This window comes from Entelurus aequoreus, linkage group LG12 (genome assembly GCF_033978785.1).
Source record: "Entelurus aequoreus isolate RoL-2023_Sb linkage group LG12, RoL_Eaeq_v1.1, whole genome shotgun sequence".
NCBI lineage: Eukaryota > Metazoa > Chordata > Actinopteri > Syngnathiformes > Syngnathidae > Entelurus > Entelurus aequoreus.
The window spans coordinates 31,221,942-31,240,826 of NC_084742.1; the positions used below are offsets into that span (position 1 = coordinate 31,221,942).

Below are 18,885 nucleotides of genomic sequence, written 5' to 3' on the forward strand. Positions count from 1 at the left end.
ACTTCCGTCACAAAGCCCTTTGCGAGAGAGTTAGACCAAGATGGCGTCAACGCAGCTAACCGACGAGGATCTTTGCTCCGAATTAAAGCGTTTTGGTTTCACCCCCGGGCCAGTGACCGAAAGCACTCGGCCGGTGTACTTGAAGAAACTGAAGAAGCTTCGGGAGGAACGGCAGCAGCGAGGGGTTCGAGCCGCCAAAGCCCGCAGCGGCGGTGGAGCCATCAACAGCAACACGGCGGGATTTGGGCCAGCCAGTCGTGACGTCACGCACCTGAGCTCGCGCAGGCGACCCGGCCGGAAGTCTACTGTTCTCGGCTTCAGCTCGGACGAGTCTGACACTGAAACTCCACTGAAAAGAAGCGACGGGGGGGCGAAACAACAAGCGAAATATCCCGCTGGAACCCCGTGTGTTAAAAGTCGACATGGTGCTGGTAGTACGCTGAACAATTTTCCAGACGGTGTCTCGGCGAGTTGGGGACTTGGTGTTAGACCTTGCCCCGAAGCTGATGGTCGGGATTGTGGCGACTCCGAGGACGAATTTGACGGTGGGGATGAGAAGTCCTGCCGCTCTTTAAATGGCAGCAGGGCGTCAAACTTTAACGCCAGCAAGCTAGCCGGGAATTATTCCGACTCGGAAGACGGGGGGGGTTGGGGCCTTGGGGGAGACCGACAGCGGGGTAGTCTGGATCCCAGACAGGGCCACGCGAAGGCTGGCTTCTCACCCCACGTCGTCCCCCGCGGGTCTAACATAACCGGGGGTGCAAACATGGTGGGGAAACGTCACGGGGAGAATGAAGGAGACGGCGTAAAGAGAAATGACTCAAGGAGGAAAACTATCTACGTGTCCCTCGCCGAGAACCACATGGGAACTGCAGGCAAAAACCACCACGCCGACAAGGAGGATATTAACTCAAGTCGGTTCAGCACTGGGTTGAGACCGCGCTTTTCCACCTACAGCAGTCTGGCTCCGACCTACAGGGCCAACCACTCCAACCACAACTCCCCCAACCACTCATACAGCTCCCCGCTGCTCAAGGAGAAGCCGCCCGCTCCACCGGAGGATGACATTTTCCAGCAGTTCAAAAGGGAAGAGGTGGCGACCGCAAGCAGCTTCAGCGCCCACTACCTCTCCATGTTCCTGTTGACAGCAGCCTGCCTCTTTTTTCTACTCCTGGGCCTCATGTATCTCAGGATGAGAGGCAACGGGTCAACGGAAGTAGACGTAGTTGGTGAGTATCCCAACGTTCAGATGGGATCCATACCATTAGTCAACCTGGAACTTTGAAGTACCAGTAGAATGGAAAAACAAGTTGCCTCTATATTATTTTGGTATCGGGACAACACTATTGCAATATTGGCTATTTTAACAAAAAATCTTATGCTACTTTAAAGATGTGTTTCTTTTATTGCAAGTTTGTCCTTAAATAAAATAGTGAACATACAAGACAACTTGTCTTTTAGTAGTAAGTAAGCAAACAAGGGCTCCTAATTAGTCTGCTGACATGCAGTAATATATTGTCATTTTCCATTGTATTATTTTGTCAACATTATTAAGGAGATGTGGTAGAAAATGACTTATTTATTCATTCATTTACTGTTAATATCTGCTTACTTTCTCTTTTAACATGTTCTATTTACACTTCTGTTAAAATGTAATAATAATTTATTCTTCTGTTGTTTGGATGCCTGACATTAGTTTTGGATGAAACCACAAATTTGGGTATCAATCCGATACCAAGTAGTTACAGGATCATACATTGGTCGTATTCAAAGTACTCATGTGTCCAGGTACATATTTCCTGAGTTTATAAACATAATATACATTTTTTTTAAATGAAAGAAGATGTTGTGATGCCAAAAAATATTGACATAATCATAGTAATATCGACTAGATACGCTCCTGTACTTGGTATCATTACAGTGGATATTAGGTGTAGATCCACAAATGGCGTTTGTTTACATTGTGACGCCGGTGAGCTATGGTGTGTAGTGAAGCATGTTTAGCTATTCCTCGTCCTGCAGGGATGATACTTGTAAGAAACATACTTTATTTGTCGCCATGGAGGCGAGGATTAGTGATTTAGAAGTAGCTAAAACACTGCAGACTGCGGCCTTGACCTTAGCCGCCAGCTAGCTAGCCATGTCTTAAAGCACCTGTTCCGGTGGGCATTCCAGTGTTATAACTTCACCTTTATCGTTAGTTTTTAAGCCAAAATGCGTCCGTTCTCCCTTTTCTGTCTACACACATTGTCTGTTTGTAAGTACTCCGTGATTGTGAGCTACCGAACATGCTCGTCTGCTCGTAAACCAGCAATGACACGACGACGGGGGTGCGGGAGGCTGGTGGACCGGTACTTTTTAGAGGCGGTATAGTACCGAATATGATTCGTTGGTATCACGGTACTATAGTAATAACGGTATACCGATCTCACAGAAATTCCTGGGCCATTTTGAGAGATAATGAGCAAGTCAGTCACATGGTCAGTGACGTAAAGGTGGGAACCTAGGATACGTTCCCCATCAACAACAATGCTAATCATGTAGACTTTGTGAGAGCCAACAACAAACACTTTGGGAAAATTATGATCCAGAAACCTTGTTTTTTTTAGCCTGAATATAAAGAGAATACACGTTTTAGAAGCTGCGTGCAAAACAAACAAAACACTATAGCATTGTGTAGCACTATTGTTAAGTGCTAAAGAAGAAATACAAACTACGAACACAATAATACGATCGTTTGCTATACAATGTTGACTCTCACTGCAATGACGACTCATAGGATGTTCATATATTCCTACGAACATAATAAAATGATCGCTTGCTATACAATGTTGACTCTTAAAGCGATGACGACTGATAGGGTGTTCATATCTTCCCAATTCGGTGAAGAATTAATCATAATCTGCACAAAGTTGCTGCCTGCATGCATCAGAGACTGTCTTCGGTTGTTGTATCTTTGATTTATGGCTAAATCCTTCTATTCTCCAGATGAGGCATAATTTATAATCTACAATAATATCGACAAACCGAGATGCGATGCAGCAGCAGGACATCGGCCGGTTCAATGCTGCAGCATAAGCTAGTTGTCTCCGTTATTAATGCACCGCTAAAAATAGTTGGCCTGCCTTAGCGCTTATAATAACAATACAGCAAATATTTGGTTAATATTCACATTACGATATGTACAGTATTGTTGGCAGGTTTATGTTTATTTAGCGGGCTTTGTGGGCAGAATAGATCACCCCCGTTGACTCAATTGTTAGCAGACTTGTTATTTATTTATTTATTAAAATGCATTTAAAAAAACAAGTTTTTTTTGTCTTATGTAATGATTGTAAATGATAGAAGACAGCACACCGCATATTTCCAGTATGATTGATCTGCTGATATAGTCAGAGTGCAGAAGCGTTCCCAACGTGACGTCATCCCACCCCGAACCATAGGAAATTGCCGAAGACATTCATAGCGAAATATTCAAAATTGCTGTTTGAAATTGTGGCGTTTTGGTACGTTTAAATGGTATTTTCACATACATTGTGGATTGGAAATACAACCGGATATTATTTAAGGATACAATGAAACACAATTAAGCATATAAAGTCAACTCATTTTTCCACTGGTATTTTAACTCTAGTACAGGGAACACAATGGAAGGCGATACTGAAGATTTTTGGTATCAGTCCCATACAGAGTATATCCAGGGCAAATATTGCCAATATCGATACATTGTACTTGACATTTTCAAGATCCGTAGATGATTTTTGCCTTTAATTGATCGTGATAATAATCAATACAGGGCACATTTTTTAAAAATATTTTAATCCAGAAATGTATTCGTAAACAATTTAACAAATATGAATGTAACCACTTACAATAGTGTAGCAGTATCAAAAAAGTAATGCAAATTTACATTGTATAACATACATAGTAATAAAATTAGTAGAGCCCCACTCTTCATGGGGGTCAGTTCCAAGACCCCTGTAATTGACAAAAAACGACAATAATGGACACATCCATAAAGTCCCAAAAATAAAAAAATTGTATTGGTCTTTTTAGCCCTTTAATAATCCCTTTAAATTCAAGTTTTTTTACACATTAATAAATAATTACAGGCATACAGTATGCCTCGTGCTTACAAAACGTGCAGTTTAGGGCTAAATGCGATATATCCTTTCAGAATCGACTTTGCGATATACGAAGCGCACAATATAGTCAGTATAGTATACAATATTGTGCTTTGCGATGTACGAATATGCAATAGTCACATCGCGAAGTCCCTGAGATAGTTTTTTTGTCAGCTTTGTAAGTGTGTCGGGATTTTAAAAATGATGTACACATCATTGTATGACTATAATCTCATTCATATTTGTTGCTGCAACCTGGCGCAGGTGTACTACTGTCTCAACAATTTCTGGTACCTGCATGCCGTCCTTCAAAATCAAGACTTCAATCAACTGGGGCTGCAACAATTCACTGATTAATCTAATTAAAAGAAGGCTAATTTGTACTTTGATGCTTGAATGTTTTGTTTAATATGTAAAATAAGCGGGCATTGTTTTTGCAAGACTACTCCCAATAGAGTTCGCAAGAGAGCAGTGCACTTATTGGTCGCATTGCCGGTGATGTGACAGGACCAGTGGCGTGCAGAGAGTGGTTTAAAGAAACACAACAGTGCAATGGATGAACGACTGCAAAGGGCCTAAAGAAGACAAGATGTTTTTTTTAAAGACTTGTTTGTCTCATTGTCTTGTCAGAGCATCTTCAAACTGAAAAGTCTTACGCTAGTACTGATTTGATGCCAGTGTTTAACCTTAGTATCGATATGATCGATGTTTGGATCAATCTGCTCACCCCTTGTAAAATTCGGCTTCGTCGCGTGAGGAAGACTACAACTTTTGGTTGTGTTTTCCGCTCCATTTGCGGAATGACGATATATATCAATATTTTTTCCGTTAAGTAAAAACAAAACAGTCCTAGTTACCTTAGATACTAAAATAATGACTTACAAAGTCAAATTAATGACTTACTGTAAGTAAGCGTTTGCAATAAGCGTTTGAAAAAAGAGTTAAAAGTGGGGCCACATGATGACATATGCTCAACTCATCATGCTTAATTTATTACAGCATTTGGGAAGCCTGTAGTTGATTTGTATTATGTAAATGTTATATTTTTATCAACACGTGATAGCAGGGACCCTGCCATTCAAAACTAGGCTGCTACATTACTAATGATTAATGTAACTATAGATGAAAAAAATAGCAATAGGAGAGACTATTCATCCCTGAACACCATGGAGTCCATGTAGGCTTTAGGATGCAGTTACGTTATTATATCAACTATCAGAGACAGAAGCTCTTCATTTAAAATAATGTCAATTTTTGCTTCTTCAACACAGCTCAATCAACATAGAAAAAGGTAACGTGAAATAACTTAGTTTTTAACTGTAGGTCAATAATGCTTGTCTTTCTCTCAGACAGACAGGGCTTTGCTGTCCGTAACACACACACACACCGCACAGTGAGCTAACGTTACGCTAAAAGCGAATTAGCCTTCACCTCAAGGACTGCGAGCGAGCTGAGCTGCCGCTTATGTTTCTACAACGTCAACGGGCTCATAGTGATGTTGCTAGTAGTTGACTGGGAGGTGTTTATTATAATTTGGGGAGAGTCCACTGCATTATGCTCACCTGCTAAACACCTCTGAATACGCACTGCTGATTGGCTGTTACATGCGCTCTGAATACGCACTGCTGATTGGCCGTTACCGCTCTGCGTGTAACCAATCGGATGGTTCTGTGGGTGGGACAATGCTGGGTGCTGCAGAGACATACTGGCAGAACTAAGCAGAGCAGCTTGTTAAGACTTTAGTTTAGGCGGTGGCTCTTTGTTGTTAAGGCGGCCGCCTTAACAACAAAGCGCTGCGGGAAACCCTGCAATGCTTAACTGGAGCAATTTTTTATTATATCTTTTAAGCACTTGCCATTTAAAGTTTTTGGGGTTTCTCAATGGCATTTTTTCAGTGTTATTTGATTTTATATGGAAGCCAACCTTTTTTGATACAAATCAGTCAAAAAGACTTAAAATGAGCGACTAAGTCAAAACATGAACCAGTCGCTCACTCAACTGTGTATCATGTATAAATATAATAAAATACTAACAAAAAGAAAAGTAAATTAATCAGTGGGATCTATCGCTCCTCCGTCTGCTGGTGATGCTCTCCAATAGTTTGTATTTCAAACTTAAGTCAATATTATTTATTCAAATTCTATTTCTATTAATTTATTGCCCTTTTATTTCATAATGCTGCAGTGAAAAACGCAGTGGAACGCATATGTGGGCTCTGTACCGAGGATGTCGTTGTGGCTTGTACAGCCCTTTGAGACACTTGTGATTTAGGGCTATATAAATAAACATTGATTGATCATGAAATAAATCAGTTTTCAGGGTTTCCCACAGGTTGCCAATACACTTGTGGAGATGGGGGCGTGTCTAGGGTCATGGTCAATATGACATCATCATATAATGTGCCTAACAGTCGATGATGCATATATTTTCTTTAAAAAAGGCAAAAAAAATGTACATGAATTTATAAACAAATCTGTGTTATTAAAGTATTGAGATATTTTTTTTTGTCGCTTGCTCTAATGTTGTAATTATTGGACAATGTAAAAGGCCGTATACCAGTGGCGGCTGCTGGTATTTCAAGTAGGGGAAGCTAATTTTCAGCTACATTCTAAACACGAGTACTGTCTCCAATTACAGATTAAAGATATCAAAATGCTAAATTTTGCAAAGAAAACATCACTTAAAAGATAGTAAAATTCTCCATATCAAAAAATGCTATAGCAGTGGTTTATATTTTAAGACTGCTGATTCCTGGGTTCAATCCCGGGCTCGGGATCTTTCTGTGTGGAGTTTGCATGTCCTCCCCGTGACTGCGTGGGTTCCCTCCAGGTACTCCGGCTTCCTCCCACTTCCAAAGACATGCACCTGGTTGATTGGCAACACTAAACTGGCCCTAGTGTGAATGTGAGTGTGAATGTTGTCTGTCTATCTGTGTTGGCCCTGCAATGAGGTGGCGACTTGTTCAGGGTGTACCCCGCCTTCCGCCCGATTGTAGCTGAGATAGGCTCCAGCGCCCCCCGCGACCCCGAAGGGAATAAGCGGTAGAAAATGGATGGATGGATGATTCGCTCATTTTGCTTTCAATCAACAAGGGATTTAGCCTCAGACAGATCCTCCAATCACTATGCGGACGCTTGGCATCGAGGCCTGACAAGGCCTCGCCCACTTCTCATTCATTTTTAGAGACGCTTGGCGTATGTGGGCGGGGCACAGCTAAGCATTTATCCAATGACTATCTAGTTTTGCTGCAGTGGAACAACCCATACTATGCTTCTAATTAATGAGAAGAATGTCGCGTCAGCTGTTATGAAAGTAGCTTATTCTGAAAAAATAAAAAGCATGAAGAATGCATCCTTGCGCATATAGTTAATGAGCTGTAAACACAAAAGTACATATTTGACCACTTTTTTGGGGAAATTTTGGCACGACTCATTTCATGTAGGGGAAACCCTGAGTTTGTCATAAAATATAAACATTTTTGAATAATCAAAAGCCATGAAAAATATAAATAGACCATAAAATACATTTTCACAAATAAATGGACAATTTGATGCATTATTTGACATTTTAATTCATTTAAGATTTAATTATCTAATTATTTGGGCATACAGTATCATTTTAGGAAGAAAAAATATATAGATTTCAGTTTTGCTGTTTAACAATTATTGTCTGTTTTTCTCTGTTGCAGTTAAGAATCACCCTTTTGGCAGTGAGTTTGATGATACATATGTAAGTACATATTTTTTTTGTCTGTACGTGTCCATGCACTAAATTAGTCCGACTTCTCAAGATGTTGGAGCCAGTTGGAGCCTATCTATATTATTTATTTATAAATTGTTTGACAATGAAATCAAATAATGTCAAGAATGATGTTAATGAATTATTGGATGTTTTAGATTTCATTGTGATTGACTGATTGTTTTCAGCTGCTCACGCTCCTACTGGTGAGCCACTTCCTCCTCCTATAATTAAGAAGACAGGACAGCTGGGTGCCCTTTGTCTGTCTATCATGTTGAAGGAGTGAGGAGTGAAACAGTTTGTTTACCGCTAAACAAGCTAGCTAAAACAAGTTATTTTGAAGCCACGCTAAAACAAATTATTTTGAAGCCACGCTAAATAAGTTATTTTGATTATGTTAAAAGTCAACCACGGAGAATATTTTTTTTTTGGGAAAATAAATTATGATCATTTGGAATCTCGACATATCTCCGCGAGTGCTTATTAAGGAATTTAGTGAGTCAGACACCTCCTCCTCAAGACTACTCTGCATTACTTTATTTTAATTTTTTCGAACTTTTTGGAACGCAAGAGTAGCCGTTACAAGTAAACAAACTTCACTGAAGACCCGAATGACCAAAGCAAGATCGCTCTGCACCGATGACAGCCAGCAGCCGGCGGGCCGTGAGTAAAATCAGCTGATGACGTCATGAATGAATGAACGCACCGCTGCGCTGTATTGAATCATTCGAACGCAATGGAAAGGAAAGTTGCAGATTGTGGATGTGAAATGCAATAAAACAGGATGTTGGATTGGACATTTATGAATGAAATAAGTGGACATTAAATTGAGCTGTGTGATTACCTGGAATGATGTCTGGCACACCTGAGACGGCAGCTGAGGCCGACGACATGCTGAGAACGCGCATTGCTTCGCGCAGAGGCAGACTGGGCGCGTGCACGAGGAGACTAAATGAAATAAAGACTTTGATGACTGATGTTAGAAATGCTGATAAAGTCAATGATGCATTTGAAGTATTTAAAGGAGCTGTGGATGAATTTAAAAATGCTCACAACTTTGTGCAAGAATTCTTATCAGAAGAAGAAAAGGAAAATGATTATTATGACTGGTATGAACCCAGAATAATACATTTGAATTATTTCATGAAAGATGTTGAAACATGGAAAAGAGAAATTGCACAATCAAAAGTTGGACCACTGGACAGCATATCAAATGTATCTCACAAATCAAAGTCTGCCACTGGATCAAAAGCCTCCAGATGTTCCTCAGTATCCTCAGAATTAAAAATTGCCAAAGCGGAACAAGCTGCTACAATGGCTCGAGCTGCTGCACTTAAGGAAAAACACACCTTGCAACTGGAGGAAACAAAGCTTAAAGCAAAGATGGAGCAAATGCAACTGGAGGAAACAAAGCTTAAAGGCCTACTGAAATGATTTTTTTTTATTTAAACGGGGATAGCAGATCTATTCTATGTGTCATACTTGATCATTTCGCGATATTGCCATATTTTTGCTGAAAGGATTTAGTATAGAACAACGACGATAAAGATCGCAACTTTTGGTATCTGATAAAAAAAGGCTTGCCCCTACCGGAAGTAGCGTGACGTAGTCAATTGAACATATACGCAAAGTTCCCTATTTACAATGATGGCCGCATGAAGTGAGAGAGATTCGGACCGAGAAAGCCACAATTTCCCCATTAATTTGAGCGAGGATGAAAGATTTGTGGATGAGTAAAGTGCAAGTGAAGGACTAGTGGGGAGTTGAAGCTATTCAGATAGGGAAGATGCTGTGAGAGCCGGGGGTGACCTGATATTCAGCTGGGAATGACTGCAACAGTAAATAAACACAAGACATATATATACTCTATTAGCCACAACACAACCAGGCTTATATTTAATATGCCACAAATTAATCCTGCATAAAAACACCTACGTGTTTGTTATGCTAGCTCCTAGCTCCTCTGCTAGCTCCTAGCTCCATAGAACGTGCCAATACAATTCAAACACCTGATCAACACACACAATCACTCAGCCCAAAAGACCGTTCATCTAACCCAAGGTTCATAAAGCTTATATATTTTTAAAAAGTTACGTACGTGACGTGCACATACGGTCAAGCAATCAAATATTTAGCAGCCAAGGCTGCATACTCACGGTACCTGATATTCAGCTGGGAATGACTACAACAGTAAATAAACACAAGACATATATATACTCTATTAGCCACAACACAACCAGGCTTATATTTAATATGCCACAAATTAATCCTGCATAAAAACACCTACGTGTTTGTTATGCTAGCTCCTAGCTCCTCTGCTAGCTCCTAGCTCCATAGAACACGCCAATACAATTCAAACACCTGATCAACACACACAATCACTCAGCCCAAAAGACCGTTCACCTAACCCAAGGTTCATAAAGCTTATATATTTTTAAAAAGTTACGTACGTGACGCGCACATACGGTCAAGCTATCAAATGTTTAGCAGCCAAGGCTGCATACTCACGGTACCTGGTATTCAGCTGGGAATGACTAAAACAGTAAATAAACACAAGACATATATTTACTCTATTAGCCACAACACAACCAGGCTTATATTTAATATGACACAAATTAATCCTGCATAAAAACACCTACGTCTTTGTTATGCTAACTCCTAGCTCCTATGCTAGCTCCTAGCTCCATAGAACACGCCAATACAATTCAAACACCTGATCAACACACACAATCACTCAGCCCAAAAGACCGTTCACCTAACCCAAGGTTCATAAAGCTTATATATTTTAAAAAAGTTACGTACATACGCAAAAAAAAAGTTGCGCACATACGGTCAAGCGATCAAATGTTTAGAAGCCAAAGCTGCATACTCACGGTAGCACGTCTGCGTCTTTGTCATCCAAATCAAAGTAATCCTGGTAAGAGTCTGTGTTGTCCCAGTTCTCTACAGGCGTCTGTGTATCGAAGTCAAAAGTCCTCCTGGTTAGAGTCTCTGTTATCCGAGTTCTTCCATCTTGACTGCATCTTTCGGGAATGTAAACAAAGACGCGCCGGCTGTGTACTGTTGTTGCTGACTTCGTTCGAAAAATACGTCTGTTTCGCACCGACAACTTTCTTCTTTGCTTGCTCAGCTTCTTTCTCCATAATGCAATGAACATAATTGCAACAGATTCACGAACACAGATGTCCAGAATACTGTGGAATTATGAAATGAAAACAGAGCTTTTTTATATTGTATTCAATGGGGAAGGCATACCTCTGTTCCCCGGGCTACGTCACGCGCATACGTCATCCTCAGAGGGGTTTCGAACCGGAAGTTTAGCGGCAAATTTAAAATGTCACTTTATAAGTTAACCCGGCCGTATTGGCATGTGTTATAATGTTAAGATTTCATCATTGATATATAAACTACCAGACTGCCTGGTCGGTAGTAGTGGGTTTCAGTAGGCCTTTAAAGCAAAGATGGAGCAAATGGAGTTGGAAGCAGACCTCGCAGCATCAACTGCTAAAATAGAAATCCTTCAAAGTGATTTAATTCATGAAAGCCATGATGTGGCTCAGGAACCTCCAGGTGATGGCATGACTGAGTATTATGATTCTCACCATGATACAGAAACTATGGAGAGCAATGTGGACTTTATAGAGTTCGGTGCAATACCCAAGACCCCACTTCACCAAACCATCTTAAGTCTCCACAGACCTCTACTTAAAAGGAACACCAACACATCAGAAGATCTAAATAAACCTCAAAACAAAAACACAACTGAAAAACACAAGACCCAGAGTGTAAATCAGACTCAAATAATAAATCAAACTGCACAAGATAATGTGGTTATCAATGCTGCTCATGATAACTTGGATATGGTTATTCAAAGACAAAGTGACATTGCAAAACTCATTGTCTCACAGCAAAAACTGTCTCTACTACCAGCAAGATAGATTTCTGTGTTTGATGGTAACCCACTGGCATATCAGTATTTTATCCATGCATTTGAGCACTTGATTGAAGACAAGACTGATAATGATCAAGACCGGCTCTACTACCTTGAGCAGTTTACCTCTGGTTTGCCAAGAGACTTGGTTCGCAGCTGTTTGCACATGGAAGCCAGTAGGGGCTATAATGAAGCGAGGCGCCTCTTAAAAGAACATTTTGGAAATGAAATGAAGATTTCGGGAGCTTACTTGGAAAAAGCCTTGAATTGGACAGCGATTAAAGCTGAGGATGGGAAAATGCTGCATGCATATGCACTGTATTTGAGAGGATGCTGTAATGTAATGCAAGATTTACAGTATTTGGAGGAACTTGATATCCCATCGAACCTAAGGCTAATTACATCCAAACTACCCTACAAACTCAGAGAAAGGTGGCGAAGCACAGCTTATGAGACACAACAGAGAACTGGCAGGAGAATCAGATTTAACAACTTTGTGGATTTTGTGGAAAAGCATGCAAAGATGCTTTTGGATCCGTTGTTTGGAGACATTCAGGACCAAATAACAACAATGAAAAGGCCTCTTCCAAGAAGCACAAGTGGATTAAAACCAATCAGAGGCAGGAACAGCAGCTTTGCTACTTCAGTAGCTGTGAATACAGAGCCAGCAGGATGCACTGTAAAACAATCATATGTTTCACAACAACCTGCTCAAACCACACCCAGTGGTATCATCCCTTCGTGTGGATATTGTCATGGCGAACATGCTCTGATTGACTGCTCACAATTCAAAACACAGTCACATGACAAAAAGGTTGAATTTTTAAGAAGGCAAGGATATTGTTTTGGTTGCCTACTAAAAGGTCATTTAAGCAAAAATTGTAAAAGAAGATTAATGTCAGGTTTGCAAAATGAAACATCCTACCACACTTCATATTTCAAGTGATAAAGGCCCAAGGCAGGACAAGGCAGGAAAATCAAGCAAAGCCCACTGCTGAGACAGAAGAACCCCCTATAAGCAGTGCTCTTGTTTCAGCCTGGTGATGCAACCGGGGCCGGGAAAGACTGTGCACTTGCAATCGTTCCAGTCAGGGTTAAGGCGGGAAAAGGGAACAGGTATGTTCAGACCTATGTCTTCCTCGATCCGGGCAGCACGGCAACATTTTGCACGGAGAATCTAATTGACCGACTGAATGTGAAAGGACGCAAAACAGAAATTATTTTGCGGACAATGGGACAGGAAAAGCCTACGAAGACCTATGAGGTCAGAGGACTGGAGGTTGGAGACTTGGAAGGGTTCACAAGCAAGATACCTGTCTCAAAGAAAAACATCATCACAAAGGCTGACTTGAAGAGGTGGCCATATCTTGGTGGCATTGACTTAAAAGAAATTGAGGCAGATGTTGAACTTCTTATTGGGACTGATGTTCCTCGGGCAATGGAGCTGTGGAATATAATAAACAGTCAAAAGAATGGACCATATGCAGTCCAAACCATACTGGGATGGGTGGTAACTGGACCACTCAGTTGCAGTGCTACAGAACATGCTGGGCCCATTGCAGTGTCAACTAACAGAATCTCAGTAATTGAGCTGAAGGACCTCTTCATCAGACAATATAACCAGGATTTCTCTGAGAACATTTATGAGGAGAAAAATGAGATGTCAGTTGAAGATAAATGTTTTATGGAGATCGTCTCAAATTCAGTGTTTCTTAAAGATGGTCACTATCATCTGCCACTGCCTTTCCGGGATAAAGACAAAGTCATGCCTGATAACTATCATATGGTAAAAGAACGTACACTGCATCTCATGAAAAGATTTAGGAAGGACAAGATGTATGCTGAGGAATATACATCCTTCATGGAGGACATTCTCAGAAAGGATTATGCGGAAAAGGTTCCACCTCAGCAGCTTCACAGAGAAGATGGACGGATGTGGTATATCCCGCATCATGGCGTTCGCCACAAGCGGAAGCTCAAACTGAGGGTGGTGTTCGACTGCACATCTTCATTTCAAGGAACATCTCTGAACAAGGAGCTAGTCCAAGGGCCAGACTTAACGAACACCCTCATTGGAGTGCTATTGAGGTTTTGCCAGGAACAAATTGCAGTGATGGCAGACATTGAGGCAATGTTTTACCAAGTAAATGTTGATAAAAAGGACAGAGACTTCCTGAGGTTTTTGTGGTGGCCAGAGGGTGACATCAGCAAACCGCTTGAGGTCTACAGGATGAAAGTTCACCTCTTTGGCGCCGTATCTTCCCCAAGCATTGCTAATTTTGCCCTGCGTCAAACTGCTGTTGACAATGAGAAACATTACTCTGATGAAGTAATGAAAACTATCAAAAAACACTTTTATGTGGATGATTGCCTCAGATCTGTGGCAACCGAGGATGAAGCTATGAAGCTCATTACAGATCTCACTGAAGCCTGCAGCCAGGGAGGCTTCACATTGACAAAATGGGTCACCAATAACTGTGAAGTGTTGGCAAGCATTCCTGAGCATCACAGAGCAAAGGTAGTTAAGGAACTGGACCTGGATAAGGAAAAGCTAAATGAACAAACTACAGTTGAGCCTGCACTTGGAATCCGCACAGTGACACCTTCAGCTTTAGAATAACTATCAAGAGCCGGCCCGCTACCAGGAGAGCTATACTCTCCACAGTTAGTTCAGTTTATGACCCATTAGGTTTTCTTTCTCCTTTCATCCTGAAAGCCAAACAAATACTTCAAGAGCTCTGCAAATCCAAGTATGGATGGGACCAAGTTATTCCACAAGAGTTTGCAAGACCCTGGCAGAGATGGATTGGGGAGTTGGATCAGTTAAGTGGATTTCAGGTACCAAGATGCATAAAGCCTGAAAATTTTGACCCAGTGGAGACTGCTGAACTGCATCACTTCTGTGATGCAAGTGAGTCCGGTTATGGTACAGTAAGCTACCTTAGATTCACAAATCACCTCGGCAAAATCCATATCTCCTTCATATTTGGAAAGGCCAGAGTCTCACCTCTCAAGCAGATCACCATACCCCGGCTTGAACTCACTGCAGCAACATTGGCAGTAAAAGTGGATCGGATGCTGAGGAAGGAGCTGCACCTGCCAATCACAGATTCAACTTTCTGGTTGGACAGTACATCTGTATTGAAATATATCCACAATCAGACCAAGAAATTTCACACATTTGTATCCAATAGAGTTGCTGTGATCCATGACCTCTCCCACACAAGCCAGTGGAGATATATAAAGTCAAAAGACAATCCAGCCGACGATGCATCTCGAGGGCTGCATGTTGAATCTTTCTTAAGATCAAGATGGCTGACAGGTCCTGAATACCTGGGAAAAGAGAAAAGTACATGGCCAAAGATACAAGGTCTAGGAGAAATACCAGCAAATGATCCTGAGGTGAAAAAAGAGGTCACAGTTAACAGTGCAATCATTGAAAAGCAACATCCAATGTGCACAGTGATCAAGTATCACTCATCATGGAACTGACTTCAGAAGTCTGTGGCCTGGATATTGAAGGTGAAAAGACTACTTCAGCTGCTAAGTCAGCTAAGAAAAAGACAGAACCTTGTGTCTTCAAAGATGAAGAAAACACTGAAAGATGAGCAAGGGATGCAAAATTTATCAGTAGAGGATCTGCAAGAGGCAGAGAAGATCATTTGTTTTGAGCAAAGACGTTACTTCAGCCATGAAATCACTTGTCTGGAAAATGGCAAAACCCTCAACTCGAAAAGCAACATCTACAAATTGGATCAGATTCTTGATAATGGTATCCTGAGAGTGGGAGGTAGAATAAACAGAAGTGCAATGCCCGTGCACCAGAAGAACCCAATTATTCTCCCTAAAGGTTCCCACATATCTAACCTCATCCTGCAACATATCCATCATCAAGTCGGGCACTCAGGAAGAAGCCATATGTTTTCCAGGCTAAGTCAAAGTTTTTGGCTCCCCCATGCAAACTCCTTAGCCAGGAAAATCATTAGAAACTGTGTATTTTGCAGACGGATGCAAGCAAGACCTGGAGAACAAAAAATGGCGGATCTTCCAGAAGATCGCTTGTATCCAGACCTACCGCCTTTTAGTTATGTTGGCATCAATTACTTTGGTCCCATTGAAGTGAGGAGAAGCAGAACTCAGGTGAAGCGGTGGGGGGTCATCTTCACCTGCCTGGTCAGTCGGGGTGTTCACCTAGAGATGGCAAACTTTCTAACCACAGACTCATGTATAAATGCCATACGCAGATTCATCTGCAGAAGAGGACCAGTTCTAAGTATCAGAACTGACCAGGGGACTAACTTTGTGGGAGCACAAAAGGAACTACAGGAGGCTTTGAAAGAGTTGAATCATCACAAAATTCAAAACACCTTTCTAACAGAGGGAATAAAATGGATGTTTAATCCGCCTTTTGGAGCCCACCACGGTGGTGTTTGGGAGAGACTGATCAAATTAGTCAAAAAGATCCTCACATCTGTTCTAAAACAACAAACACTGGACGACAAAACTCTCAACAGCACTGTGTGAAGTATAAGCTATCCTAAAAGACCGACTGATAACTACAGTGTCAAGTGACCCCAATGATTTAGAACCACTAACCCCAAACCACCTGCTTCAGCTGAAAGCGAAACCGATTATGCCACCAGGGGTCTTTGAGAAAAATGATCAATATTCAAGAAAGCGATGGAGACAAGTTCAATATCTTGCAGATCTCTTCTGGAACCGATGGACAAAAGAGTATCTTCCACTCATGCAAGAAAGAAGCAAGTGGAACAGCATAAGAAGAAACTTGAGTCCTGGAGATCTGGTTGTCATTGTTGATAACACAGCACCAAGAAACTCATGGACTATGGGCCGTATTGTAAAGACATTTCCAGATACCAAAGGCTTTGTGAGAAGTGTTTTGGTTAAAACCAAGACCAACACGGTTCAACGACCAATAGATAAACTGTGCCTGCTAATGGAAGCAGTTTGATGGACTGAGGGGGGCTTCGGTTCTCCAGACTCGATGACTCGATGACCGCTTCAGATATGACTATGGACTTTGAAGAGACTTGACGAGTAACTCAAGTAACTTAATTAACTTTGAATTTGAAGAACATAATTGTTTGGATTATATTGTTCTATTATGGCTCCTGTGAATATTATTATTTATGTAATTGTTTTGCTAAAGCACACAATTAGGGGCCGGGATGTTGGAGCCAGTTGGAGCCTATCTATATTATTTATTTATAAATTGTTTGACAATGAAATCAAATAATGTCAAGAATGATGTTAATGAATTATTGGATGTTTTAGATTTCATTGTGATTGACTGATTGTTTTCAGCTGCTCACGCTCCTACTGGTGAGCCACTTCCTCCTCCTAAAATTAAGAAGACAGGACAGCTGGGTGCCCTTTGTCTGTCTATCATGTTGAAGGAGTGAGGAGTGAAACAGTTTGTTTACCGCTAAACAAGCCAGCTAAAACAAGTTATTTTGAAGCCACGTTAAAACAAATTATTTTGAAGCCACACTAAATAAGTTATTTTGATTATGTTGAAAGTCAACCACGGAGAATATTTTTTGTTTGGGAAAATAAATTATGATCATTTGGAATCTCGACATATCTCCGCGAGTGCTTATTAAGGAATTTAGTGAGTCAGACACCTCCTCCTCAAGACTACTCTGCATTACTTTATTTTGATTTTTTCGAACTTTTTGGAACGCAAGAGTAGCCGTTACACAAATAGTTTGGCTCTAGATAAGCTTCCGACATCCCATGTAAACACCTTAATCCGATCGTGTTCAGTTTTTAAAAAGTCGGACTAACACACCTGGATTGTGCAATTGAAAACCAGATCTCTCGAGGGGCGGGGTGTGCGGCAGGAGAAGAGCCTTAGTACCACGCATTTGCCAGTCTCAACGTGCGGCATACAACCCGCAAGCAGATGCCAATCAATAAAAACATAGCAACAATTGTAATGAAAAGGAGACTCTTTATTTGCTTCACAAATTAAAAGAACAAAACATTTTGAAGTGCATCGATGGTAGGAAAAAATAAACTGAGATTTATTTACGAAGGTAGCTAAGGAAATGTAGGATACCGGCTTAATTCGGACTCCTGAAGGAAATACAAATAAGATGAAATAGAATGAAGCAGGTATATTAAATACAAATAATAAAGCGTACACAAACCTCTTCACACTGCATTTGTGCAAGCCAACTGATTCACTTTCCGCGCAACTGGCAAGATATTCCAGAACAATAGCAAACTTCATCTGGATATTAGTCGGGGCACACACAGTCTTTTCCTTTTGAATTTAAAAAATCTTTCCATTAATCCACAGAGCCTTTTGAATTAACTATATTAAGACATTCAAATATTTTGTTTCCAGATTTTCGCCTGAAAATTCCCTCTAAAAAAACGCCGGTCTTTCATTGCATCCGACCTGCCCAATACATTTTTGGTAGTAGCGTCATGTTCGTAGCACAATCCAAGATCATTTCTTGATGCTGTCTGCTATTTAACAACAGCACCGCCATCAGAGACGTAATATATGTAATATCTGCCAGTATTACAGCGGACATCTGTTAAAACCAGTTTTAAGGATCCACAAATGGCTCGGGTGACGTCAAATTCATTTAACCACACTAAAAGGCGTCCCCCATAGTACAGTGAGGCACATGGCGTATTAACAATAGTCGCACTAGAGAGAGTGCATGGACACTTGGACTTCATACTTTGGTGTGAAAATACAAAAAAACTAACTATTTGAAAAATCAATCAATCAATCAATCAATGTTTATTTATATAGCCCTAAATCACAAGTGTCTCAAAGGGCTGTACAAGCCACAACGACATCCTCGGTACAGAGCCCACATACGGGCAAGGAAAACTCACCCCAGTGGGACGTCAATGTGAATGACTATGAGAAACCTTGGAGAGGACCGCATATGTGGGTAACCCCCCCCCCTCTAGGGGAGACCGAAAGCAATGGATGTCGAGTGGGTCTGGCATAATATTGTGAAAGTCCAACACATCAGCGAAAGTCCAGTCCATAGTGGGGCCAGAAGGAACCATCCCGAGGGGAGACGGGTCAGCAGCGTAGAGATG

The 18,885-nt window shown here is 41.1% G+C and overlaps 1 protein-coding gene across 1 annotated transcript in view; it reads left to right on the forward strand.

Annotated features, from left to right (window-relative positions):
- The window catches only part of lemd3 (LEM domain containing 3), a 44,331-nt gene continuing 25,446 nt past the window's right edge, over positions 1 to 18,885 (forward strand). The window contains exons 1-2 of the mRNA XM_062065647.1: positions 1 to 1,229; positions 7,813 to 7,853. Of these exons, the coding sequence (XP_061921631.1) occupies positions 41 to 1,229; positions 7,813 to 7,853 (1,230 nt within the window). The 5' untranslated portion in view covers positions 1 to 40. The remainder of the gene's footprint in view (positions 1,230 to 7,812; positions 7,854 to 18,885) is intronic.